Source organism: Marmota marmota, unplaced genomic scaffold (genome assembly GCF_001458135.2).
Source record: "Marmota marmota marmota unplaced genomic scaffold, marMar, whole genome shotgun sequence".
In the NCBI taxonomy this organism is placed as follows: Eukaryota; Metazoa; Chordata; class Mammalia; order Rodentia; family Sciuridae; genus Marmota; species Marmota marmota.
In genome coordinates, this window is record NW_025999962.1 from 3,005,306 (window position 1) to 3,033,175 (window position 27,870).

Here is a 27,870-nt window from a genome sequence, read left to right on the forward strand (position 1 = left end):
TGGGTGGTGGCTCATGTTGGGTGGTGGCTCATGTTGGGTGGTGGCTCATGTTGGTGGTCACTCCTTCTTGTTTACTGGCTGGCTTACTTCCTGAGATGCCTTCCCTCACCTACTGCTGTGTGGTCACCAGGGGGAACAGTTCACAGAGAAAAAGCAAGACCCATACTGGTTCTTTCCTTGTATTTTCCAGTTTTCAGGATCATGAACTAACTCTTATCATTCTCCAAAGAAAACACACAAACACACACACACACACACACACACGCCAGTGTAAACTCGTGACTGGAACCAATTTGATGAGACCGGATCCATTGTCACTATCATCCTTTTGTTAAAACGCAAAATTTTCCATCTTTGTCCAGATGAGAAATGGTGCCTGGGTCCTTTGGGCCTAATTCTAGTGCTTCTTGAAGGCTTCTGGCTATCTGAGAGGACAAGGCGTCCAGCCTCATCTTGACCTTTTACTGACAAGACCTGGACTCAGTCATCACTCCAAGAAATCCTGCATTTTTTTTTTTTTTTTTTTTGCAGAAAACTGTGTTTCAAGACCACAACCAGGATATTGGTGGTGCCCAGTGGCCCTGGGTTGGTCATCGTTCCTAGGCCTCGTTAGTGGACATTTTCATACATAAAACACAACATGAGTTCACGCTGATATTTCCAATTTGAAGTAAGGATCACATGGTTTTTAGCTTAAGCTTTTCCACATGACCAAAGAATCTTCTTTGTTCTACGACAGAACCCCAATTTTCAAGGACACAGGGAATGACAGAATATCTCATGATTACTCATTTCATTTACCCCACATTTCACACAGGAAATATTCAAATTATCATCACTAACATAATTACTGAAAACAATTTCTTTGATATGTCCTCTCTCTTCTACTTGGGTTTTAAATATATGTACTACCTCTACGATGTCTGAGCTATACAACAATTCATACAAACTCTTTCTGTTATAATAGTCATTTAGTTATAATTTTACAAATAATCACATGTGCAATGCTTGCATGTTCATAATAGCCTGTGGTCTTCGTTTACAAAGTCAGTTTTGCTAGGTATAAAATCCTTGGTCTACATGTTCTTGAGTGCCGTAAGTATGCTATTTAATTTTCTTCATCTGATGATAATAAACCTTTTCCCCTTAGAAATCACTTTCTGTCTTTGTCCAGATGTTCATGTTTTTCTTCCTTTTTATTTAAAGTCCGAAAATTTTACTAGAATAGGTGTTGGTTGTTCTGGGTTGACAGATATTCTCAGGTATGTGGTACATTCTTTCAATATAGAATTTCAAATCTATTTTTTTTTACTTTATGGAAAGTTTTCTTGATTTATCATTTATAGTGTCCCCTCTCCTGTTTTGGGTTACCTCCTCAGAGATTCCTATCATCTGTATGATTGATCTGCTTTGCATATCTTGAATCGTCACTTTTTCTCTAAGCCTTCTTGAAATAACATCTTTTGTTATTTTTCTTTTGATTTTTTAAATTTTTTGTTCATTTCAACTTGTTTTTCTTAAGTGTTTATTAACTTTTGTATTTCTCCTAGGTTAGTCTTTCTGAAATTATTTTAAAATATTTAAAATTATGTCCTCAGTCTATGACCGCATTTCTCAGTTTATCCTAATTCTAATGCACTGCTTCTTCTGAACCTTGATCGCTTTAGCACTTCTAGTTTGTTTCAAGGATAGAATATTAGTCTTTTCTAATTCTCTGCATGTTTTTTTTTTTTAATGTGCTTTCGTTATCCAGAGGGATATCATTCTGGTCCTGCTTAATTTTTTCCTTATAATAGCTGCACGTATAGTTTGCTGGAGTTGTTGTAAGAGAGTATCGCAGAGTGGGTGTAACAGCAGACACTCATTGTCTCACCGTCCTGGAGACGGACAGTTCAAGGCCCTGGGGTTGGCAGGGGGGTTTCCCGAGGCCCCTTTCTCGGCTTGTAGAACTCTGCCTTCTTGCTATGTCCTTGCATGTTTTCCTGGAGTCCTCCCCACATAAGGACCCTCTCAGATGACCCTGTTTCCACCCTGGTTACTTCTGAAGACCCCGTCTCTAAGAGAAGTCACATTAAGACATACTGGAGGTCAGGACTTCCATGTGTGGATTTTGAGGCGGACACAGTTCAACCCATAACACTCGCAGGAAGTAACACACGGCTGAACCGTGATCCTCCAAAGGAGAAACACCAAAGTTCTAGCCCCTCATGCCCCAGATGTGACCTTATTTGGAGGTACAGTCGTTGCAGATTTGACCAGTTAAGACGAAGTCCTACTGGAATCCAGTGTGGCTGACGTCCTTATGAGAAGGGGGCCATGTGAATACAAAGGCACACAGGAGAACAGCGTGCCACCACGATGGCAGGCACTGGGGTGGTGCGACTCCAGGCCCAGGAATACCAAAGGTTGCTGCTGAGCCACAAGCTAGAAAGGAGTCCTGGCCTCCGGGACAGGAGGTCGCCTCCAGGATCCTCTGCAGGAGTCTGAAGTGTAGGCCTGCAGATGGTGAGGCGGTAAGTTTCTGTTAAGTCACCGAGTTTGTGTACAATATCGTGGAAACTAGTAAACGGAATTTGACCTTATGATGCTGGTTGGTTGTCCTTATTGGACATTAGTTTTCCTGGGATTCTGAAAACAGTTCCGGGCACAGGGATTCTTCCGGCCTCACTAGCTCGCCAGCGCCCTCCTCTGGGCGGAGCACTGCCTCACGTCCCCGCGTCTCTGGGACTTTCCTCTCCAGAGTGTCTACTGTCACTTTCCTGCCCATTTTCTATTCCATTTCCAGCAGCGGTGCCTAGAGCCACCATCGCTCCGGCCACTGCGCCTTCCAGGAGTCTCTGCGACTCGCTTGTCACTCACTATTTCATCTCGCAGCTCGCTGCTCTGTGCCCGTCGCCTCCTTCTGTCACCAGGAAAGTGTCCTGCTCTGGACCTGGGACTCACAGAAGGGGACTGAGCCCAGAGCTCCGAGATGAGGCCCAATGACAACTACTCCCAGCGGTGCTGCCGTCTTCCTGGAAGGCGAGGTGGCATACGACAGGGTCAGAGCTCAGGCCCTGGACCAGGCTGTGGGCAGTGGAATGCCACCAGAAGCCAGCACTGGGGTTTGGGGCACTTGCTTAACCTCTCTGCACCCCCATGTCCTGGTGAACTGGGGGAACACTGCTTGCTTCCCAAGGCCGCTATGAGGATGAAATGTCACTATTGTTACCACTGTCATGACGACAAGCATCGTCCTTCCCTTTTCTCCTTGGGAGTTTGATTGACAACAGTGACACAGTCAGAAAAGCACAGTCTAGGAGCCAGCAGAGGCGGTGGCTCCACGGGTCAGTGACCTTGGACACATCCAAGCCCTTGGAACCTGCGTCCCTCATTTAAACCAACAAGCACAGGAATGTCTGGTTACCTTCCAACAACTGCCAGCACCGGCACTCGCCAGGCTCCTACGAGCGCCAGGCACCGCCCTGTGCGTTACTTCATGGGATCGTCAAGGTCCTCCATGAGCTGGGCCTGGAGGCTCTGCAGGCGATGGCCCATCCAACGGCACGGCGCCAGCCGGGGGCACAGGGGATGCTCAAGCGCCTGCTCCCGTTTTCTGTGCCATGGGCTCTCAGCAGCACGATCCAGGCATGTCCCTCGACAGCCCAGGAACCGCAGGGCAGGTGACCCCGTCCCCCTCATGTGCACTCGGGCCCCCAGCGCAGACCAGGCCACCTTACAAGGTAGGCAGTTCCACAAACTAAGGCAAGTGAGGCGGAGCTGACGCGTCACTGGGGACAGAGCGGAGGGGATGCTGGCCACATAGAGCGCCCGTGAGGCCCCCGAAGGTCCCCAGCTTCACAGTTCTATGAACACAAAGTGCTCCTTGGGGCCTGAGCCACCTGGAGGGTGATGACCAACGGACGGAGCAGAACGACCGCATCCCCCGTGCCCTGCTGGCTTCAACAGCAGAGAGGACACCTGAACTGCGCCTTAAAATGCCATCTGTCCACCTCCCTCCAAGCCCCCCAATACCCACCCACCATCCACCCACCCACCCGCCGTCCTTCCACCCACCGACCATCCGTCCGTCCATGTGTATGTTCAGATATTTACTAGGCTCCTTCTTTAGTGAATATTCCAAGCGAGCTGGGAATACAGAAGCTGACCAGACACAGTCCCCACCATCAAAAAGCCCATGGTCCAGTGAGGGCCCCGAGGTCAACGACACGGCAATGGCTAAGCGCTCAGACAGGGACGCGGGGGCAGGGAGCACCGAGCAAGGAGGCTTCCTGAGGGGTGACCTTTGACCTGGGTTTTGCGAAGAGTGGCAGTTGGCAAGTGGACGGCACCCCACCCCCCCAGGACGCTGGAGCTGGGAGAGGGACAGAGGCCAGACAGGCGGGAGAAGCAGGCAGTTTCCAGGGAGGTAGACTTCCTGGGCTAGGAAAGAATGCCATGGAAGGTTCCAGAGAGGACTAGACCTGTCATGCCCTGACTAGTCCTCCAGGGGGCCCTGCTGGGCTTGGAGGCTGGAGCCAATCCAGCTGACACGGTCAGCGAGGGCTCTGGGAGACTGAATGTGCAGCTGGGGACGCGGGGCCGGAAGGGCTGTGCTCTTGGCACGTGAGCAGTGCTTCTGTGCAGGCAGGGAGTCGGTGCGCCCCGTCCTCCCGCGTGGCTGCCAGGAGGGAGCCTTACCCCTTCACGGTAATTGCAGGGAGGACCTCAGGAGGACCTCAGGACCCTGCAGCATCCTTTGCTCAGCTCCACCGAGCTCTCCTGCTGGCCCCTGGGCTTCCTGCTTGGAAACACTAGACAGGTCAGCCATGTCGGCGGAGAGTCTCGTTGTCCCCATGGACACAGCAGTGGACACGGACAGAGCACCAGCCTGTGCTAGGCAGCTGCCCAGAGCTGGGAACAGTTGCTGAATGAGAGGGACCTGGGTACTGTCTTCATGGAGCCTTCCGGAGGGTGGGGAAGGCAGGTTTGAAAAACGTGGGTCAACAGGATTGCAGTCCGTTAGTGGCATCGGGAGGCAAGCATCATGAGAAAGCCCGAGAGGACACACCCCGGGCGCTGGGAGGCCCCTGCTGTGGTCTGGGGCTGGTCTGAGGTCCCCCAGGCTTCACGGGTTGGAATTTAACCCTACTGAAAATTAAGAAGGTGGAAATTGAATTCAACTGCAGTATTTAGAGGTGTGCGTCTGGGAAGTGATTAGGATTAGATAAGCTCATTAGGGAGAAGCCCACGATTGAGTCCCAGAGGCTTTATAAGAGGGAGAGACACCAGAAGAGAGACACAGACGCACGGGCATGCTCCCTGACTCCTGCCAGGTGATGCTCTGTGCTGGATTCAGACTGCCAGCAAGAAGGCCATCACAGGTGGGGCCTGTTGACCTTGCGCTTCTAGAACCTCTTTTCTTTATAAAGTTATCCAGTCTCAGGTATTTTGTTATCATAATAAAGAACAGATGACTACAGCCTCTCAGAGGAAGACACACTTAAGCTGAGGTTCAACCAATGGGTTTAAAATGCAAAGGGCCTGAGGCAGCAAAGAACTTGCAGTATGGACTGAAGGAAACAAGCAAGTAGAAAACAAGCCAAGGTCAGGCTGGGGGTCAGCATGCAAGGTCGAAATTATGCACAGGCTTGAAAGGCACAAAGGAAGGCGGGAAGAGTCTGGGTGAAAGCTTAAAAGATCCTTCTAGTTGCTGAGCAGAGAATGAGCCACAGAGTTGAGTGGAGCTGGAGGTGGCTTGGCTGTAATCGTGGCCCACAGTGGAGGAACTGAGACAGACTGCAAGAGCAGAGCTGTGGAGTCAGCGGCTGGGGTTTGGATACAGCTGTGTGATCTTGGGAAAGTCACATGCCCTCTCTGAGCATCTGGGCGGGGGGTGATAGAGGCCTGGCAGGACTGGAGCCAAAGGGCCTGAAGGAGCCAATGCACACTAGTGGTCCCAGGAGCACGGCACTCACTGTGCTGCCCTTGCCTCCGCCTGGCACAGCACAGGGTGGCTCAGAGGACGGAGCCAACTGACCCCACGTGGGCAAGAGGCGTGTCCAAGACGCACCGGGGTTCAGAAAGGAGGTTTCAGTCTAGAGCTTTCTTCTCTCTGTTAATGCTCAACGCTGGGTGATACAGCAAGGAACCAGGCAGGGGCCAGGAGTTGGCCGCGAGAGGCCGTGTCGCCCACCTTGGGGCCTCAGTCTCCATATTTGAAAAACGAGGAGGACCAAGCTTGCTAATCTCTGAGGGCTTCTCATCACCGCTTTACCCTGTGGGTTCCGTGCAGCCCCCCACCCTGGCCTCCTCCCCTCTCTGGGTCCCTGGTAGGACACCCGGTGAGCTCTGAGGACGGGACCCTCAGGCACACGTCCCCTGTGGACAGCCCCTGTGGATACCAGGCACTGGTAAGGGCTCGGCTCGCCCCAGGGGGTGAAAAGCACAGGAGCCCAACACCAAAGAACACCAAGGCACGCAGGCATGCTGTGCAGGACGGGCGGGCGGGCGCCGAGACTTTATTAGGGTCCCGAGGGAGGGCGAGGAAAGCGACAAGAGGGAGACCCCGCGGCCGGCCGAAGCAAGTGCTCAGAGCTCTGCAGACACAAAGATGAAAAGCTTGGCCACAAAGGAGCTGACGGTGCCGTGGCGATGGAGGTCCATCTTGACGGTCAGGAGCAAGTCCCTGGGCTCAGGGACAGGCTTGGTGAGGGCCACCACCCCACTGTGGTGGCTCACCTTCCGGGTGGTGAAAAAGCCCTCCTCATTGCCGCTGGTGATGGCCAGCTGCATGCTGTCCCCGGGGACGGCATTGGAGGGGCCCATGCGGAAAACCACCGCGGGCACTTGGATGTTGGTGGGGAAAGAGAGGTGGTAGTAGGTTATTCTCAGAGGCAGCTTGGGGCACTCCTGGTTCTCATGGCAAGGCAAGCGCTCGCAGCGGCTGCAAGACAAGTGGGCAGAGAGACAAGAGGGTTAGGGCAAACTAGCAAGCAGGGGACAACAGAGTGGGCAAGCGGGGGCTCGCTGGGCGGGGCTCCCGCCGCCCCTCTGGCCCCTGTGGCCAATGCCAAGAGCACCTTCACTCACCTGGGGGAGGCGCGGGGACCTCTGGGCTGCTGACTCGGGCGCCAGCCTCTTTCAACACCCACAGGGGGTGTTGGTGGCTGGGGTCAAAAGCTGTGCCCAGGATGCAGTGTGTCCCCTTCTCAAGCAGAGCCCCACTCTGGGAGCGCTCAGCAGGCACACCCTGACCTGAGTGTCTTCCAGGCTCCTGGCCCCTCGCCCAGACAGTGGCCAAGGCCACACCGTCTCTTGAGTGGGTCTGAGAAGACCCCAGAAGACATTGTTTCACTGCTAGCAGTCAGGGCTGCTGCCATTTATCACGTGCTGGGCTATTCCTTGTGCACTCTCTAGTCTGGCCACTGTAAGTGCTCATGATGGTGACCTGAGTACCATTTTTCAGAAGAGGAAACTGAGGTTCAGAGAGAAAGTGCCTTCCCAAGGTCACAGAGTGAGGAAGGGAGCCACATCTGTGTGCCCGCAGCAAGGTCAGCTCTCCATTCCTTGTCACTAAGCTGTGGGTTCCAGGTCCAGTTCCCTGTTTTGGTCCACACAACCAGCTCAGGATCAGAATGGAGGTAATAATTTCTTGTGAAAGGATAGAGACAGGCACTGTCTGTGACATGATGGGGACAGGTCCTAACTTTCTGTGACAGAATGGAGACAGGTCCCAACTTCCTATGACAGGATGGAGACAGGCCCTAAGTTTCTTTAAAAACATGGAGACAGGTCCTAACTTCCTGTAATGAGATGAAGAGAGGCATTAACTTCCTGTGACAAGATGAATACAGATCTTAACTTCCTATGGCAGGATGGAGACAGGCCCTAAGTTTCTTTAAAAACATGGAAACAGGTCCTAACTTCCTGTGACATAATGGTGTGTTGTCCTATGACAAATCCTATGACAAGAGTTGTGACTCCCTGTGGCTGGATGGAGACAGGTCCTAACTTCCTGTGACACAATGCAGACAAGTCCTTACTTCCTGTGGAGACAGGTCTTAATTTCCTACGGCAAAATGGAGATAGTTCTTAACTTCCTATGGCGTGATGGATACAGATTCCGACTTCTTTTTAATTGTATGGAGATAGGTCCTAACTTCCTAAGACAGGTCCTAACTTTCTATGGCACGATGGAGAACAATTCTTATCTCCCTTTGATAAGATATAGAAGAGTCCAACTCTCTGTGGCAGGATGGAGACAGGTCCTGACTTCCTGTGACAAGATGGTGACAGGTCTTAACTTCCTGTGGTAGAATGGATACAGGTCTTAATATTCCTGTGACAATATGGAGACAGACCTTAACTTCCTGTTGTAGTATGGAGATGGGTCCTAATTTCCTGTGACAGAATGGCGACAGGTCCTGATTTTCCCTAACAAGATGGAGAGCAGTCTTAACTTCCTATGGCATGATGGAGAGAGTTCCTGACTTCCTGTAACTATATGGAGATCAGTCCTAACTTCCTGTGACATAATGGTGTCTTGTCCTTTTCTCCTATGACAAGAGTTATGACTTCCTGTGACTAGATGGAGACAGGTCCTAACTTCCTGTGACACAATGCAGACAAGTCCTAACTTCCTGTGACTAGATGGAGACAGGTCTGAACTTCCTGTGACTAGATGGAGACAGGTCTGAACTTCCTGTGACTAGATGGAGACAGGTCCTAACTTCCTGTGACTAGATGGAGACAGGTCCTAACTTCCTGTGACTAGATGGAGACAGGTCTGAACTTCCTGTGACAGGATGGAGACAGGATCTAGCTTCCTTTAGAAGGATGATCATAGATGCTATATTCCTGTGATGTGACGGTGACAGGAACTATCTTCTGTGTCCCATACTCCAGGCTCCTCACACTCAGAAGGCAGTCTGACCAGAAATTAGGAAGCGGAGCCATAGGGTGGAGCCCGATGGGACTTGACTGAGCACTTCCCAGAACGTTCTGCCATCTTGACTGTATTTGGATTCTCCATTCAGAGGCTTCCTGTCTCCTGGCTTTCATCACATCTCCCTTTTGGCTTTTCAAGTCATTGTGCCTCACCCGGTCACTTGGATCTACCTTACGTTTGGCACCTACTGTGAGGGGGTCTCTGCTTACCTCCTGTTTCCAGGCTGTGTATCAGTGCAGATAGCCTTTGCTTTACTTGGCTATTTACCATTCTGGCTCTGAGAAAGGACAACCCCGGGAATGAACCCCATGGCACTGGACACGTGGGGATTAGGGACACTGGAGAGAGGAATTCTGCATGGGAAGAAGCAAAACAGATCCAGAGGTAGGAAAGGAAGCTGGTAAGGCCCTGCGAGGGGCAGCCACCTCTAGAGACACCCAGGTCCACACAGAATGGGAGTGCTCCACGTGACCTGAGAGAGCGCAGGGACAGAGCTTCGGAGGAGCTAGGAACGGGAAGGGTGGTGGAACCTGGCCAAGGTGCTTCCCTAAGGTGTCAGGAGCGTGCTGGGCACACCAGGGCCTTCCTCGCGCTAGCTCTCTTCGCGGTCTCCCAAGTCTACCAGTGGGAAGACAAAGTTCTTGTGTCTTGTCCAGACCCTGTGGTCTGTGATAAGTGGCAATTTTGAGTTTCAAAGTTAGCCATGTCCTCTGGACACCTTTACAAACACACGTACACACTGCACCTGGCGCCAACCCCAGCTCCTTCAGGAATGGCCTGGATGGGCCTGGTCAGCAGGGGGCACTAGAGTCCCCCTGGTGGGATGTCCTCTTTCTCACTTGTCGCAGGTTTCCTCCACTGACCAAGGATGGGGTTTTGGGTTGCCAGAGGGAAGCATTAACAAGGCGCGTGGGAGGTAAGAGACGCGAGGAGGGCACACCGCCCTGGTGCCGCTCCCTTGCCCATCGCTCACCAGAGAGCTGGACACTCCCTCCTCCCAGGTTCCCCACACCCGGCCCCTGCCGTTCACCAGACCCCCAGAGCCCTTCCTCCACGAGGTGTTTCTGGGCTGGCTTCTTGGGGGCTCTCAGCTTTATCTCCTGCGCCCAACCCAGGGCCAGCCGGTCATGGGCTTCGTAAATGCTCACAGATAACTTGCCCTTGATTTTCCTGGTCAGTTCCAACCTCAGGGCACTGTTCTGCTTTGTCACAAACTTACCGAAACAGCCCCAAAACATAACTACCACATCTGGCAAGCTGCCTGCCTGTCACACTCAGAATGGCCCTAAAACCTTGGTTGGCCAGTGTGCCCAGACTGGGGACAGGCCATTGTCACTGAATCTGTAAGGGAGCCCTGCCAAGCACTGGGGCCAGGCTTCTAGTTTCTAGTCTCCCTTGGCCTACCACGAATCCTGGTCACACGGGGCATTAGGGGGCGATGCACTCTGCTTTCCAGTTCAGCACATTTGATGGCGGCATCCCAAGTTCTGTGGAAAGTCCGGAACGCCACCGCAGACCGAGATTAAAGCTCTCCGGGGCCTTCCTCCTCCAGGGGCAGCCGTCCAGCGACCCCAGCCTGTCTGATGCTAGTGGCCAGCCCTGCTGACGTTTCCCTGAACTTATGTGCTTGTCAGGATCTGTCCAGGGCAGAGGGTCCATGGAGGGCTCTGCCTGCCTCCGTCCACCCCAGGCCTGAGCTGCTCACTGGCTCCCCTCCCCTAAGACACAGCACCAGAGGCCCCAAGACCCTGCACAGGCTTTCACAACCACCAAGGGCACACGGGAACATTCTCCACGGAAGGCTCTGGGGCAGCTTGGAACCCCTCTCGTGGGCACTGTGCAGGACCCTGACAGCCTGGACGGGTCCACCAGGCAACCTCTGTGGTGAGTGACCAGAGGGCTGAGACCCAGAGAGAGGGAGGCAGAGGGAGAGAGACCTGTGCTCACATCTTGCCCACGGAGGCCCCCGAAGGAGCCGCCCATGCTGAGCGTCCACTGGGGGAAGTCGGCCACTGGCCCCTTCTAAGTGAGGCCCGTTCAGATTTAAAAGTTGCTTTCTAAATGTCACATAAGTCCTTTACCAGTCTTGGCTTTTAGATGAGGAGGAAAAGGGGCCAAGAGATGAAGCCCCCAGCCTGAGGGGTAGCAGCGCTGGGGGAAGGCTGGACAGGACCAGCAGCTTATGTCTCGTACAGTGGACCCTGGGGGCCAAGAATGCTCCTTCACGTCAGTGACTGGTCACCACAGCTCACACTATACTCCGTGGTCCCAAAGCAGCCTCCCAATGGGGTGGCAAGCAGGTCACAACAGCCTATGGCACGAATGGGGCATCCAGGCCGGTCCTGACTTCCACACCCGACACTGGGGTCCCCCCTGGCCTATAACTCCACAACAGGGGCCAACAGAGGAGAAAACTCTAACCAGAGATGCCCATGTGTGTGTGGCAGGGATGGCCCACACCACAGGGCCCCACGAGCCAGTGTCTGGTCTCCCCGGCTGAGAGCTGAGGGACCTTAGTGCAGCCCGTCACCCAGAGGGGCCGCAGCAGAGCGAAAGCCAGTTTTACTTGAAAGGGCCTCTGTCCCCTTACTTGGGGTACCCCGAGGAAAACACAGGGGTACTCACTCTTCCCTCCCTGGCTCCCCTTCTCGAGCACCCCCTGGGGGCTCATTACCTATGATCCCCGACTGTGACAAGCAGGCAAGCTTGAGGCCACGTTACAGATACAGAAAGGGCCCCACGTGGCCCAGAGACTGACCCAAGACCACAGCACTTGGAGGGTCAGGACCAGGAGAGGCTGAGATGGAAGCTCACCCCCCTGTGTCCCAGCTCAGGGCCTGCCCTCTCCACGCAGCCCCTCAGACCTGGACGCCAGACCTGTAATGCCGAGTCTCTGGGATGAGAGGTGGGCGCCCCTGCACCTGCACACGCACCTACAGTGCAGGGAATGGGGTCTCCGTGGGTCACTGTCCTCCCAGGGGCCCGCACAGACCTGGATGCCAGAGGAAGGCCACGGAAGACTCGCCTTCCCTTCACCCAGCACTGCTGGCGGGGGTCGATGCAGGGGTGCCCACCTGCACCCCACTAGGGCCAGTGAACAAGCAGAGGGAGGCACTTCCCCACAATCACGGGTCACCTAGGGCAACCTGGAAGAGGACCCCACCACAGCATCTGGTAGGTTCCCAGGAGCCCAGGGACCGGCCCAGGCCAGCTGACCTGGAAGTGGCTGAGCCCAGTGAAGCGCACTCTGAAGCTATGATCTTTCCAGAAGGCACACAGCACGCCCCCAGCTCCAGTCCTTGCCAGGGAGGGGAGCAGCCCCGGGTCCCCCACCTTTCCCAGCTCTATCTTTCTCCCCAGCCTCTGAGCAGGCCACTGGGTGGCGCAGGTGGTGATAAGATGACAGTCACGGGGAGATGGGAGTCACTGAGCATCCTTCTCCCCCTCCCATCTTTACAGTGGGGGACCCAATCCCCGCCCTTTCTAGAGAGAATGGCAGAGTCCCCTTAAACAGCTCCCCCTGGTGCGGGGCAGGCTGCTGTGTCCATGGGATGGGAGAGACCAGGCCCTGGCTGCCCACCCGCCCTGGGTGGAAACAGCCCAGCTCTCTGGCTAAACACCCGATTCACTGCCGCATGTCCGTGTGCTCCCCACCACTTGACTGGGCTCCCCTGACTTCACTAGCAGCTGGCCGACCCAGGCTGCCCCGGCCAGGTGGGGGCTGCCCCCCACTCTCTTGGAGCCTTGGTTTTGGTCCTTTGGCACTGGGGGTTGAACGGGGTGCTCCACCACTGAGCCACATCCCAGGCCTTTCATTTTGATCCAGGCCTTGCCAAATTGCCAAGGCTGACCTGAAGCTTGTGCTCCTCCTGCCAGCCTCTCGAGTCTCTGGGATCACAGGCGTGCACCACTGCACCTGCCTAAGCACGGGTGTTTCACACACACACCTAGAAGCCAGTGCAGGGGACAGGGCTTCTGTAGGTCACTGTCCTCACAAGTGCCTGCACCGAGTCAGCCCCACAGCAATGGCTTCCCCCAGCACCGAGGGTAGCGGTGGCTTCCACCGTGCACACCAACAGGGTGGAGGGTGACTCTGCCCCTTGCAGACAGTCTCAGTGAGCGAGGCCAACCTCAGGGTGGAGGGTGACTCTGCCCCTTGCAGACAGTCTCAGTGAGCGAGGTCAACCTGCCTGCCCTCAGCTTGGGTGACACCATGACCCCTGTGGGCACCTGCTCTTCTTTGGGTTTGATGGCTCTGTGTGTATGGCTGGCCTTCCTGAGTCCTCAGACTCAGACGCTGACACAGGCCTGGGACACGGTGAACTCACAACGAGAAGTGGCTGCTCAGCCTCGAAAGACGCACACGGACTTCTCAATGTCTCAGAGAAGCGCTGCCACAGCCCACCAGCCACCGCACAGCCCGCCAGCCACCGCACAGCCCACCAGCTACCACGTAGCCCACGCGCTCTGGGATGCCACCCACTTGCAAACCCCGGGTGGAGTGGCTTTCCCCTGGCAGGGCCCAGGAAGCACACAAGAGGCTGTGTTTTCAAGTGACAAAACACATGCTGGGTAGGCACAGCAGCTGGGGGAGTCCCAGGTGGGTGAGCGAGCACCCCAAGGCCACGGCCAAAAACCAGCACAGCCAGGCCTCGGCCACATGGAGGGCACTGGGGCCTGTGTATCGTCAAAGGAAGACACTGTCCCTTGAGCAGGAGGGGTGCAGGCCAAGAGCCAAGACAGGCCCAGGGTCAGGAGGTCGCAACTGGGAGCCCAGGTGCTGGGGGCCCAGGTGCTTAGCCAAGCGCCCGCCCCGGGCAGACAGGGCTCAGGAGCTCACACTCCCGGGCTGGCCCAGCCTGGAGCTTCCCTGAGGCTCATGACTCTGAATGACTCTCTGAGTAAAATCAGGGGTGATGGTGGTCCAGGCGAGAACCACAGCCTGGGGGTCCTCGTGACCCACCCCATGGACACGCTGGTGGCCAGGGATAGAGAGCGCTTACAATGACACATGGCCACACAGCCCAGGTCTAGGACACAGAATCTTCCACACTGTTCCCACAAGCCACTCTGGCTTTCAGGGGGTCACACCATAACAACACCCAGCAAGTCACGCTGGGTCGTGACTTCCAACTGACAGTCATCACTACCAGCTCCACTGCCTCAGAGCCTGTTCCGACATCTGCACGTTACGAATGAGGAGACAGAGGCCCAGAGAGGTCGCCCACGGCTCACCCTAGGACGCCGGAGAGCTGAGGATCTGCCTGGCCCCGTGCACAGGCTCCACCAGAGGGCGGGCCCAGGACCCTTTGGTCTCTTGAGACCAGTGTCACCCGCCACTGGGGGTCTAAGAACCAGAATTCAGCTGATCCTCATGTCCCCGCTGGAGGGCACTGAGGTCGCGGCTCCTTGACCACCCACCTGGGCCACAAGAGGGGCCCCAGGAGGTCGACACAGACAGAGGACAGCAGGCCCCAGGGACTTACGTGTCTGCGGAGCGGCGGTAGTTCTCGGGGCACTCGAAGGCCAGGCAGCGGAAGCCTCCCTGGATGTTGAAGCAGGTCTCGTTGATGGAGCAGTTGTGGATGCCGGTCACACACTCGTCAATGTCTGCGGGAGACCCCGGGCAGCGCGGTCAAGGCAGAGGCCAGGGGAGCTGTCCCCACCCCAGAGGGAGGTGCCAGGCCTCCCACCAGCCAGGGCGGGACGGGCATCACACCACCCTCACCCTCTGCTGCAGCAGCACCTGGCACCAGCTCCTTCTTCTACGGGACACTTGGGGGGCTTTTGCTCATGCTCTCGGCCCCTGGGCGGAGGGACCATAGGAGGGGGACAACTCAGGGCAGTGGTGCTGTGGCCATCTTGGCTTGGGAGAGCTCGCAGAGCTTGGGGCTGCCCAAGGTCACCCTGCTCTAAGTGGCAGAGCTGAGCTCAAACCAGGCAGGGGAGCGCCAGAGTCCAGCACTGACCCAGCCCTCTGCATGCCCTCACCTCACATGGGGCAAGTTACCTCCTAGGAGGGACGGGGCAGGGCCACCAGCCCATGAACAGACAGGACACCAGGCAAGGGGTTAGGGGCCCTGATGGCCCTGTGTCCTGGGGGTGTGACTGGTGGAGGGGACAGCTGGGACTCCTGCTGAGGGGCACCACCATGAGAGGCCCTGGGGTAGGGAGCCCCTGTTATCCCAGAGAAGCTGAATGTTGGGGCTCAGGGACGTCACAGAGCCTGGGAGGCAGCTGCTACAAGGTGCCAGGTGCCTGGCAAAAACGACATCCCCGATCAGCTCAGGAGTGTGGTTGTGCTGTGTCTGGGGGGACCCCAGGCTGCAGTGGAGCATCTGGCCAGGAGCCATAAAAGTGAAGGATCCCATCCAACCCCAGATGCACTAAGTAGTCCCTTGTGGGAAACGTGGGGCTCCTGCCCCCCTTTGGTGGGTCATCTTCATGACCAGACACCGGGCAGGGGGCTGGGCTCAGCTCCAGGGGCCGTTGCTGGGGGGCCCACGCACAAGCCAGGACAAATGCTCAGACACCCACGAGAGCTTGCTTAGCCCCTCTCAGTCATCAAATAGAAGGTCATGGATGCAGGGGTCCCAGCACCCGCAGAAACGGGCCAGAGCACAGAGTGGGCCCCACCAGCCCCCATTAGCCCATGCTGGAGCTGGCCCGGCCCACTAGACCCTCGAAGCCACCTGTCCACAGACACCGCACACACCTGACCACAGCTAGCACCTCGGGACAGAGGCCTCTGAGGCCTGTTTTGGCCCAGGCCTGGCCCACAGTGACCCAGTGAAAGGTGGCACCAGAAGCCCCAGGCTGCAGGCAGGGGCTGCGGGTGCTGACTGCCGGTTTCCAGCCTCCAGGGCCTCTTCCTAAAGCTGATAGTCCCTATCCCAGTCTTCTGGTAGAGTGGGAGGGCTGAGGACCCAAAGATGAGGGTGCTGGGGGCCCGGGTGTAAGGAGACCAGGGAACCGGTTGACCCCAGAACACGCCCTCCCAGCGCACCGCCTGTGCCGTGGCCCACAGGTTGGGGCAGGACAGCCCTCCAGCCCGGCCTTAGCACCCTGGTGTCACAGAGCCCAAGCACAGTCCTAGGACACTCTCACAGGCTCACCTTGGCAGTTGCGGCCGTTGGGGGCCAGCCTGTAGCCGGACGTGGGGCAGCTGCACTGGAAGCTTCCAGGTACGTTGATGCAGCGGTAGGAGCAGATGTGGCCCCCGGTGGGCAGGGCACACTCGTCGATGTCTGCAAGGGCAGAGCCACTCTCAGCATCCCAGGCCCGGCCATGGCCCCAACCCCAGGGGCCAGGCTGGGGTCCACAGGAGAGCAACACTGGGTGAGCTGCACAGAGGCCTCAGGGTGCTAGGGCTGGGGTGGCCTCAGAGACCATCAAGTCAGAACAGGAAACTGAGGCGCAGAGAGGGGATGCCTCAGATCCCAGGGCAAGTTCCCAATGTGCAGTGTGCAGGTAGGAGAGGGAAGAGGGGGTGGAGGACAATCAGAAGCACTTCCCATGAAAACACAGAGTGAGCTCCCCTCAGCCAAAAAGCTTGGGCCCCCAGCGTTTTAGATGTGCCTCCATATTACACAGTGGGCCACCTTGGGGTCAGAAGCCAAGCCTGAACATCGGGTTCACTTGTGTTACTTGTGCACCTGCACCCATAACCCAAGAGTAGTTTATACCAGGCCTCCAGCACACCTGCAGGCCACGCCCACCACCTGAGGCCATGGTGGACCTTTCCACATGGCACCAGGTCGGTGCTCAAGGAGCTTAGAATTCTGGGTGAGGGAGGCTCACCCTGGAGCAATGAGCCAGACAGTCGCCCTCAAGCCCCCGTGTGCTCGGGAGTCCTTGTCTGGATTGATGCTCCAACAGCCTGGCACGGGGACCAGCCCCTCGTGACAGAGCAGACTGTCAGGCCCCACGAGGGGGACAGAGCCAGGACTTCTAAGGGCTGTCGGTCTTCTGAGGGCTGCCAAGAGGGTGGTGGCCCCTGAGGCCCTCCTCACCTCTCAGCCAGGTGCCACCACCAAGCCTGTGACCTGCGGCTCACGGTCTCAGCACACGGACCCGTCACCCGCAGGGGCATCAGAGCACCACGGGGAGGGGTCTGCTGCCTCCTGCACCCTCACCCCCCACCGGGGAAGTGTCCTCAAGGAAACCTCAGACGGAGGGCGAGGAACGAAGCACACAGCCTCCCAGGTCCAGGGGAAGGGCCGCGGTGGATGGGGGAAGGCCGGGAGCTCTCCCCAGCAGGGGGGCACCCTCACCTTCGCAGGTGACCCCGTCCACGTCGCTGAGCTGGTAGCCGCGCCGGCAGTAGCACTGGTAAGAGCCGTAGACATTGGCACACTCCTGGCTGCAGGGACTGCTCTGACACTCGTTCACATCTGAAAGGACAGGTCCCGGTCACTGTCACCGCTCACGCCGTCACAGCCACCGCCCGACCCCTCTCCACCCCCCACACAGAAGCCAGGTCTCAGGCACATGGCCAGCAACCTGCCTGGGGTCACCCCACAGGAACAGGGAGAAGGGAAGAGAGGCCCCATGCCAGCCTCTCGTGGCAGTGAGCCTGGACCCTCATCTCTGCCACGCCCCAGTCAGGCCATCTCCCACCAGGACAACGGTGACAGCCCTGAGGGCCAGGCCCCATTGGGCACCAGAATCTGCTCTGGGTCTCCAGTGGGAACTTGAGCCTGTGCTCCTCCTCGCCTCCCGGATGTCATCCTAAACAGATAATGGCTCGTGGGACCCAGTCCACGGGACAAAACTGAGGCTCCAACGCTTTGAGCTCACGGAGTCACTCAGCGACTCTAAGGTATGGCTCACGGGTCCCCTTTGCCTAGAGCAGAGATCAGTGGCCATGGTGACATGCAGCCCTCCGTGGGCTTGGTGAAGATTCACTGGAACACAGCCACCTCCTCTTACTCTGACCAATGGCTGTTTCTGTGCCACTGCAGCAGTAGTGGGGTGGTGACGAGAGAGACTGTGGCCGGGAAGGCCTAACAGTCACCTGAGGGAGGAGCACTGCCCACCCCTGGCCCAGAAGGTGCCTCTCAGGTTGACTTCCTGCTACTTTGGGGCAGGGCGGGAGGGAATGTCCACTCACCTCTCACCTGGGCCTTCATCTTTGCAGCCCCCACCGCCCTCGGGGCCCCCGTCCACCTGTGCCCAGGGTGGTTTCCCACCGCACCCTAGACAGGCTTCCTGGTGCAGGAACCGGGTTCTTGCTCCATGCCTGGGCAAGGCACTTTATAAATGCTTAGAGAGGTGGCTCGGCAAGGCCGGCCGGGCCCTGCTCACATCCATAGTATTGTCTGGTAGCAAAGGTGTGGACGTCTGCTCTCCAGTGGCTGAGGAATGGCCAGGGGAAGCATGAGCCAGTAATCATCATGACAGCAGCAGCAGCCACAGAGGCAACACAGCAGTCTCCATGCGTCCAGCTCTTGGTCTTGTGCCTGTGATGAGCTCATCACGTGGTTCAACTCATTTCCCCCGGGAGACCCCCACAGTCAGGTCAGTCCTACTGTCTCTGTTCACAGAGGAGGATGCCAACCCAGAAATGTGAGCTACTTCCTCAAGGCCACACAAACATCAGGACTGGGATTTGAGCCCAGGCCTGAGAGAAGCCTGGCTCAGGAACTGTGTTCCAATGCACACGTGTGTTGGGTCCGGTTCCTGGGGACACGTCCCAGAACTCTCAGGGAAGCCCAAGACCCATGACCCCATCACACCACCCATGATGCAGTGTGAGAATCGTGCACCGGGGCAGATGCCCAGCCCCCTCCTTGGGCCGTGTCATTGGAAAGGGCACCTTTTTCTTTATGTGCAGCAATGGAGATAGAGCCCAGGGCCTCACGCGTGCCCGGCAAGTGCTCCCCACAGAGCCACCTCCCAGCCAGGGAGCCTCCTTAATTCAGACTTTGAACCTGCCATGCTCCAGAGAATCTTGCCCCCTGGGTCACTGCACTCAGAGCAGGGCACGGCGGGCACCGTGAGGCACTGGCAAGGCCCATCCAAAGCGTTCCCAGTCCCTGCATGAGATGTGACACCTTTAGAGCACCTACCATGGGCCAGGCCCTGGCATGGGGGCAGACAGCTCAGCAGCCAGGAGACGCTGTTTTCTGAGCACGCAGAAACGTGCTCAAACACGAGGGGCTCTGCCATCCCCACCTCAGCAGACTTGGCCAATTTTGGCACAGCTGCTACCAGAGCACCACTGTGTCCCCACAGTGAAGACCCCACACCCCTTCCAAGCCCCTGCCTGGGAAAGCTCACGTTGCTGGAGGAATTTACTCTTCCAGCCAAAGCGCAGCAGCCGTGGCCCGACCTCCCCGTGCCTCCTTTCCCTTCAGAGAACCTTGCAACGTGAATCCTCTCTGCCCCTTAGATGCGGACCTTCCACGGCCCAGAAGCACCTGTTCAAGGACCCAGGAACCTTTCCCATGGACCCTCATCCTCAGGAAGGCTAAGACCTGCCTCCAGTCTGTAGGGGGGGGGGGTCTGCACTCCACTGGGTGAGCAGCGGCAGCTGGCCAATCCCAGAGGGCACCATGGGACCCCCGCCCTCTTGCCCTTGGTGCCAAACTGTTTAAAAGCTTCTCCATCGGCCTCGTGGGCAGTCTGAATATGACCCGTTCCAGGTCTCTACGCGGTGTCTGGCTTTTGCTCCTCTTTGGCATGTCAACCCATTTCCCCTGTGAGGTCAGTTGTCCCCAAGTCACCAAGCAGGGGCCCTTCGTCTCTACATCCTGTGCACACAGCCACATCCCGTGCACAATCTCCAAGAATGGAGGTTCCTGGAGGAACCGGAACCCGGTGGGAGCGTCCCCTAAGGAGCAAACCCCTCACAGGTGTCTCTCTGGCTCGCAAGCCATTTAGTGGGGAAACACAAACCAGCCTCCAGGGACCCTGTGGGAGGCGGCAGAGCTGGCCTCCGCCCACGCCCAAGCCCAAGCCCAAGCCCATTCGCACCTTCGCAGGAGCGGCCGTCCACTGAGAGCCGGAAGCCCACGGAGCAGCTGCAGTGGTAGGAGCCGGGAGTGTTCTCACACTTGTGGCCACACAGGCGCCCAGGGTAGCGCTGGCACTCGTTGATGTCTGGAAGAGAGGGGGGCAGCTCAGGGCACCGCCACCTGCAGAGGGCCACACTTCACCCTCCTGCTAATGGCTGCAGTTCACGGCCCACCTGCTTCATCAGCTCTGATGACAGAGGCAAAGTGACTTGTCCCACATACAGAGCAGCACAGCAGCAAGGCCAGACCCCCCTGGCGTCCTGTGCCAAGCCCTGTGCTCCTGACATGGTGGCATATATGGACAGTGCCCTCCCACCAGCTCTCCACCCATGCCCACAGGGAGGATCCACTGGGATCTGGGATCCGGCAAAGGGGATGTGGCGGGGAAGCCCCTGCCAGCCCCCACTGAGCACCCTGGCTGGGGAGGAGCGGGGACTGACCCCACTCCTTGTCATCTTTGGCTCCTGCTGCCAGGGGCACCTGGGAAATCACTAGCACTTCTGCCACCTGCAGACCTGGGCTCAAGTCTCTCAGGACCTGGGGGTTGGGGTGTAGCAGAACACCCACCCTGCAGTGGGGACAAGCTCACAGTGCGAGGGCCCTGATGGAGGCCCAAGGAGGGGTGGCTGCCCGGGAGCTAAGACGGGTATCCTGGTGGGGCCTTGGCTTGGGGACTCTGCCTGCACTTGGGGCTTTGGGAGAAGGATGGCACCGTGTCAGTCCAGCCAACAGAGACCGTGTCCTGTGTGGTGGCAGCTGGCTGGCCCCCCGAGGCTGGAAGGACACCCACGTACCCACACACGTCCTGCTGATGCCGTCAAAATAGTAACCAGCCTTGCACTCGCAGCGGAAGCTGCCAGGAGAGTTCACGCAGTGGTGCTCCTTGCCGCAGGGCATGGAGGGGAGTGAGCACTCGTCCACGTCTGCAAAGGAGGCAGAGATGCAGAGAAAGGCCTCAGCGGTCCCCAGGCCTGAGGCGCACTCAAGTGAACCCTGACACTCAGCACCACTCTGCTCTCCGGGCTGCGGCGCGGCCCACACAGCCCCAGCCATGGAGCCTGCGCTGGCCGACCCGAGTGAACCTCAGCAGGCAGAAGTGCCCAGTGAAAAAAATAACAAAACCATGGCATTTGCAGGGAAATGGATGGCATTAGAGCAGATTATGCTAAGTGAAGCTAGCCAATCCCTTAAAAACAAATGCCGAATGTCTTCTTTGATATAAAGAGGGCAACTCAAAACAGAACAGGGAGGAAGAGCATGAGGAGAAGATCACCATCAAACAGGGACAAGAGATGGGAGGGAAAGGGAGAGAGAAGGGGAATTGCACAGAAGATGGAAGGAGACCCTCATCGTTATACAAAATCACATATAAGAGGAAGTGAGGGGAAAGGGGAAAAAAAACAAGGGAGAGAAATGAGTTACACTAGATGGGGTAGAGAGAGGTGATGGGAGGGGAGAGGAGGGGAGGGGGTAAAGGAAGGGCATAGGAAAGGCAGCAAAATACAACAAACACTAGTACGGCAGTATGTATAAACGTGGATGTGTAACCAATGTGATTCTGCAATCTGTACACATGGTAAAAATGGGAGTTCATAACCCACTTGAATCAAATGTATGAAATATGTCAACAGCATTGTAATGTTTTGAACAACCAATAAAAAAAAAAAAAAAGAAGTGCCCAGTGACGCACAGGGCACCGAGAGTGTCCTGGGTGTCATGGAGAAGGCCCTCTTCCCTGGCAGGGGTCTGGGATGGCTGACCACCCAGTCAAAGACACAGGGGTAGGTGGGCAGAGGAATAAGAGCAAACGGCCGGCCGGGGACCCTGTGTCTCCTGGGGCGTGCCGAGACCTATTTCATCTGGATTACAAGGCTCATGAAGTTGGAGCCCAGAGAACTGAACTGTAAGCAGCTGTTTGAACATCTGTCCTTTGTCACCAAAGGGGAGCTGCTGAAGGGCTGTGAACAGGGAGGCATGACAGTGTCGGGAAGATTGGAGCCGGGCTGGAGGCAGGGATGAGCTGGCATGCCACAGCCGCGGTCCAGGCCAAGTAAAGGCCTGGGCCTGGGAATGGGCAGTGGGATAGAAGGACAGGCAGAAATGACTTCCTCCCCTTCTAGAAAAAAGGGGGAGGGAGTGCACGGGGAGCAGACAGAAGGTCAGTACCAACCGACACAGCGAGTTCCCTCCTCGTTGAGGTGGTAGCCCCGGCCACAGTTGGGCACGTTCTTCTGGCACGTGTAAGAGCCCTCTGTGTTGATGCACGTCTGCCCGACAGGGCACGGGGCACTGATACTTAAACACTCATTGATATCTGTGCGGGGAAGAGGAAGACGGACGGTCACACATGGAGGGCGTCCAGAGCCCAGCAATGATCTCTGAAGAAGCTCCTCCTTCCGCCTCTTTCCCAAACCACAACAGATGCTGCTCCAGTCCCTTCATCCTGGACCTCATGGCTGCCTCCCAGCTAATTCCAAATCTCACGAGCACACACAGCCTCAAACACCCCTCCCTGGCCCTCCTTCCTGACCCCAAATCTCCCACACTGCCATGTCCCACGTTCCACTGAGCCGGCCCTCGCCTGCCTGGCTTTCCTGTTCCACACAGTCCACACAGGTGGACGGAGCCCCTTCCCTGAGCAGGCTGCTAGGGAGGCAGAGGTGACCGTCCCTTCTGTGCCAATGCTGAACCCTACAGAGGCTCTGGGTGCCTCTGGTCACTGGCCGGGCCCTGTGTGCCTCTGCAGCCCCGCCTGGCCAGTCCTCTGCCCTCGCAGCAACTGCAGCCCCACTCAGGTGAGGTCCCAGTCCCCTCCTCTGCCTGCTAGCCATGGCTTTGGGTGCCACTTCCACAGAGCCTTCCCAGGTCCCCATCTGGGTCATGGAGCCTGTGCTGACAGAGGCCAGCTGGGAAGAACTGTCCCCTGAGCTCCCTGCCTGGGAGACTCCCTCCCAGGGCATACACGCCTCCAGAGTGGGGACCTGGCTGCACACTTCTAGTGGACACCTGGCGGTGTGGACCAGGAAGTAGCGCATCAGCTCGTGCCTCACGCTCAGATGCGGTGTCAAAACACAGATGAGACTGCTACTAGGGGGCCCTTCCAAAAGGACGACTTTGGGGAAGTCACCTCCGAGAATCTCCTAGTTCAGAAAAGCATGAGGGGTGGGGGACAAGAGTGGGCAGTGATGGCAGAAGCCCCGCCACAGCCAGGCGGCTCCTCCCAACCCTGGGGTGGGCCTCTGCACCAGTGCCACGCTTTAGAGCTTGTCTGAGGTGACCCAGTGTGCCCTACACCAAGACATCAGGACCCAGAGAGAGCAGGTGACTCCCCAGGTCCACAGCAGCAGTGTGGGGTAACAGCCCAGGCTAGAGTCTCGCCTCCCGGCCAGTGCCAGGTCCCCTACGTGAAGGTCACAAACCCCAGCCCTGGGCCAGTCCAGCCGCTGCCTGCGCTTGTGAATAAGGTTTTATGGGCACACGGTTGGGCCCACTCCTCCTCGGAATGCCCGCTGCTGCTCACTCACAACTGCCAGGGCTGCGTGCTGGCCACCGAGACTGGTGTTTATCACAGAGACGTTGGTATTTGTCATTCAGCCCTCACGGACCTTCCCCCTGAGCTGGCCTACCCCTCTGAGATCTGTTTCCCAAATTCTGTTCCATGGCACCCGGGTGTTCCTAGAAACATCATGAGCTTCATAGAGAGGGTCCCCAGGCCTGAGAGCTCCACCGCGTCAGGCAATGGGTAAGTGAGTGCGTGAACTGGAGGGTGAACAAGCGAAGCACAAATCGATATAAAAAATCCCCTAGGTCCGGTCCGCGGTCCACCCTCCCCCTAGGGATCCCCTAGAGGTCCCCTAGGGGTCCACGTGGGAAAAGCCCAGCCGTCAGGGCCTTTGCTTGGCTTGGCCCGGCGCCTCTGGGACTCAGTGGAACCTCTGCTGTCCCAGGACCTGAGAGTGTCCCTTGGCACACGGGCTCCAGGGTGTGGGCCATGCCTGGCCAATTCTCTCCTCCTCAGGGAGGAAGGGACGACAGAGGACAGGGAGAGGAGTGAAGGAACGGAACAAAGAAAACCCAGCGAAGACAAGGCGGTCTCAGGCCTTCAGCGACCCAGGCCCCGGCAGTGGGCGGCTCTCTGCTGCAGGCTGTGGCTGGAGGGGGCTGGAAAGGGTTCTGGGAGCTCTGGGTCCTTTTGGAAGGACCACGGAGCAGGCTGCTGGGGTGCGGCCCGTGAGCTGCTGACCCAGGGCCTCTGTAGCCTCCCCCGGATGGCCTGGAGCGCTCCTCGACCTGGACGTACTCTCCCCAGGAAGAACCCTCTGCTGATGTAGCGAGTTACTACTTAAAGATGAAGGAACGAGCTGACGCTGGGGGATTTCTAGATCTATCGTCCAGCAGAAAGAAAAACAAGCGGCAGACCCGCCCAGTCCTGGGGCCTGTCTTTTCTACTGAGGTCTCACTTCTTTGTAAATGAAGATGTGATAACTTTTGCAATAAAAAAAGATAGTTTTAAAAAGATGGGTCCTGGGCTGAGGATGTGGCTCAAGCGGTAGCACGCTCGCCTGGCATGCGTGCGGCCCGGGTTCGATCCTCAGTACCACATACCAACAAAGATGTTGTGTCCGCCAAAAACTAAAAAATAAATAAATAAAATAACTATTTAAAAAAAAAAAAAAAAAAAAAAAAAAAAAGATGGGTCCTGGACTTGACTGTGGGGAGTGAGTATTCCAGAACAGGGCGCCCGGCGCCCGCCAGCACACTGGGCTAGGGGGACCCTGAGAGCTCTGGAGATCTCACTTCGGACCCAGAGGGGGCCACATCCTTCCTGTGGAAGGGCTTTGTCCCTCCTGGCCCTGGCTCTCCCCCGACCTAGGGGGGACAGAGAAGGACGGTCCCTTCTTCCCACCGCTCCTGCACCTCGCCCCTCAGCGTGCTGTCCCCGAGGAGGGAAGATGAGACCTGTGTTGAGACTGGCAGAGGTCTCTTCCTGGTGGCCTTGGGCTCACTTTGCCATGAGTCAGGGTTTCCATCCTCAACAGATGCCAGCCTCGTCCCACAGCCCCTCGAAGCAGGCTGCAAGTCTGAGCAGGACCCCCCACCTCTGAGCCCTGAGGGATCCACCGCCTCCCTGATCACCGCCCCAAGTGCCGAGCGACAACCGTCCTGTTAGCTAGAGGCTGGCAAGGGGCCGACTGGCCACCAGCAGAGGCCCCCACAGCCCAGATGCCTCTGCACGGGAGGAGGGGAGGCTGGAGGGGCAGAGGATGGGACGGGTTCAGCTGAGGCTCCTGCCCTAAGGGATCCCTGCTACACTTGCCTGTCAATACTTGAGGTGGTAAAGTCAGAAGCAGGAGGAAGAGCTTTCAATTCCATTTCAAAGAAAAGTACAAATTCTGTAAGAAAAGTTAGGGCAGCAGCAAGACAAATCTGCACAGTAGTGCAGCTTTGTGGGGAAGGGCTGCGGCCACCCCGGGTAGGCCGGGTCTGTCCGGTGGCACCCGCAGCCACTCCCTGACCTCCAGGGCAGGACCTGGGAGCTGAGCAGAGGGGAGGGAAAGCCAGCAGCTCGGACTCAGGTACCACCGCAAGCAGTGACAGAGCCAAGTGGCAGCTGGACGACATGGAAGTGGGGACGCAGGTCTCACCCACACCAAGTCCTGGGGCCTGGGTGGTCTCCCCGGCTCCTGTCGTGACACTCGGTTCATGTGGGATTTCCTCCCCTTCCACAGGGTCTCCCTCTGACACCTCCTTCTTGGTGAGGTCCCCGTGACACAGTCCACTGCCCTCAGCACCTTAGGTCAGTCGCACCTAGGACCTTCACACACTCCTGCAGCCGTCACCACTGTCCACCTCCAGAACTTTTTCATCTTCCCACACGGAAGCTCTGTCCCCACTAACCACAACCCCCCACCTCTGTCCCCGGAAACCGCCACTCCACTTCCTGTCCGTGCGAACTCCACCGTGAACACCAAGTGTTTCTGACAGGTGGATGGCTGTGGCAGGTCCACCCCCACGAGCGCCCTGCTGTCTGTGGCTTCGGGCGGTGGGCTTCACCCCGGCCTCAGGCCCCACAACCACATATCACGGCTGCCCCCATTTCACAGGGAGAAAGCCGAGGCTCACAGAAGGAAGCAAGTGCTCTTCAGCCACGCAGTTTAAAACCAAAGGCCTCTAATCCAAATCCAAACTCTTTCATCTAAACCAGTGGCCAGCGAGCCACAGCCCTGGTCAAACGCAGCCTGTGGCCAGTGTTTGTAAATTAAGGTTTATTGGAATATGACCTTGCCCAGCTGTTTTTGTACAATCTGTGGCTTTGAACTGTACGGCAGAGTTGAGTAACTGTGACAGAGACCACACGGCCCGTAATGCCTAAAATGATTGCCACGGGACCCTTCACAGAAGCTTTGCCACCCCTGGTCCTTGCTCTGCACATCCCTCAATTCCAGGTGTGACCACAGCCAGGCCTTCCCCGCCTGGTGGACCGTGCATCTGGCGGCAGCGTGGCTTACCAATACAGCTGCCTAGAGCATCCTGTATAAATCCGCTCTTGCACTGTAGCTTGGGTCTGCAGCGGAAGGATCCCAGAGTATTCTGACAGATAAAATCGGGGGGGCAGTTATGAATACCACTCTCACACTCGTCAATATCTGGTGCATCATAAAAAAAGGAGATTGTTAGCAAGAGTCCTGCCAGAGGCATCACACAACACTTCAATATCACAAGAAAACTTTATCAAAAATGCTCACTACTCAGACTACAACCCCAAACATTCCTACAGAGAGGTCACAAACAGAGTGCTCCCGCTGCTGAGGACTAAAAACGCAGCCTTTCTCTGCCACGGCCCTTGGGAGGCGAGGGCTGTATAAACACACAGCCCAGGCGTTTCCCTGGCAGATGGAGCCATCGTTACTCATCCAGATAAAGTGCATGTTTCTTTCATAAGGCAATTTTCTTAGTGCCAATAAACACAGCTTCTATATATCTTATTCATTCTGAGGTGCTTAGAATGTTCCAGATATTAAGAATGATTGCATCGGGAAGGGATGTCAGGGCTGCCCTGCCTGGCAGCTTGGACAGGTCAGACGTTCAAAGCTGGGCATCAGCTGGCCTGGACCTGGGCTCTGGGGTCAGCCCATCACTGGGCTGGGCAGCAGGCTTGGCAGCCTGAGCTTGCTCAAAGGCCCCCTGACACCCAGAGGGCGTGCCTGGCTCTGGAGTCACCCTCATAATTCAAAGATGGATGTTTTAATGCAAGTGCTGCCGTCTTTCTGGAGGGCTTGAAGCCCTGCGCAGACAACTATGTTCTAAAAGGTCCTCATCATACACTCTCTGCCAATGGCAGGCAGGGAGACCAGCAGTCAGAAACGCCACGCTTTTACGCAGCGGAAGGGGTGATGCTCTGAGCGTCCAGGAAGCTGGAGCCAGAGGGGAGCCAGCTGTTGTGCAAAGCACTTGTTTTCTTTGGAGGGGGATGTTTGTTTTTGTACAAAGCACCTGTGAGCACCTGAAATCCTTCTCTGTCTGGTTTAACTGACCAGGCACTGAGCCTTTAAACCCAAGTGGGCCATCATCATTAATGTGGCACCAGCTCTTCCCCTCGCCCTGTGGGCCTCCTGTGGGTGAGGAGACAGTAGCCCAGGCAGCCACACAGGGGCAGCACCACAGAGCCCAGACCAGTACTGGGCCACCCTCCCCTCAGCGCTCGGCCCCAGCTGGGGAGAGGTTCCCAGCCCAGGCCGTACCTTTGCAGTTATTGTCCTCTGTGAGCTCATAGCCAGTCCCGCAGCTGCTGTCCCGCTGACAGCGGAAAGAGCCCACGGTATTGATGCAGGATTCTCCCAGACGGCAGCTGTGGCTGCCTGTGATGCACTCATTGACATCTAGGAGAGATTCAGGGACATGAAGTAACCAGGCAAGAACTTC

General features: G+C 56.9%; 1 protein-coding gene and 2 long non-coding RNA genes across 4 annotated transcripts in view; 1 reads left to right on the forward strand and 2 right to left on the reverse strand.

The window, feature by feature from the left end:
- LOC125616792 overlaps positions 1 to 8,650 on the forward strand; it is a 14,547-nt gene extending 5,897 nt beyond the window's left edge. The window contains exon 3 of the long non-coding RNA XR_007347543.1: positions 8,638 to 8,650. This is a non-coding gene — a long non-coding RNA (uncharacterized LOC125616792). The remainder of the gene's footprint in view (positions 1 to 8,637) is intronic.
- The window catches only part of Fbln1 (fibulin 1), a 63,337-nt gene that overhangs the window by 15,953 nt on the left and 19,514 nt on the right, over positions 1 to 27,870 (reverse strand). The window contains exons 7-15 of one of the 2 annotated variants that reach the window (XM_015501802.2): positions 27,690 to 27,827; positions 26,457 to 26,594; positions 22,118 to 22,261; positions 20,742 to 20,870; positions 19,907 to 20,032; positions 17,203 to 17,322; positions 16,045 to 16,176; positions 14,416 to 14,539; positions 6,467 to 6,925 (exon numbers count right to left, since the gene is read on the reverse strand). In XM_015501802.2, the coding sequence (XP_015357288.1) occupies positions 6,571 to 6,925; positions 14,416 to 14,539; positions 16,045 to 16,176; positions 17,203 to 17,322; positions 19,907 to 20,032; positions 20,742 to 20,870; positions 22,118 to 22,261; positions 26,457 to 26,594; positions 27,690 to 27,827 (1,406 nt within the window). In that variant the 3' untranslated portion in view covers positions 6,467 to 6,570. Of the gene's footprint in view, positions 1 to 6,466; positions 6,926 to 14,415; positions 14,540 to 16,044; positions 16,177 to 17,202; positions 17,323 to 19,906; positions 20,033 to 20,741; positions 20,871 to 22,117; positions 22,262 to 26,456; positions 26,595 to 27,689; positions 27,828 to 27,870 lie in introns of those variants that run through there. The other variant, XM_015501801.2, reaches the window with a different exon arrangement.
- LOC125616793 lies at positions 8,119 to 14,406 on the reverse strand. The gene is made up of 2 exons (XR_007347544.1): positions 13,116 to 14,406; positions 8,119 to 13,059 (listed from the first exon to the last, which is right to left on the reverse strand). It is a non-coding gene; the product is annotated as an uncharacterized LOC125616793 (long non-coding RNA).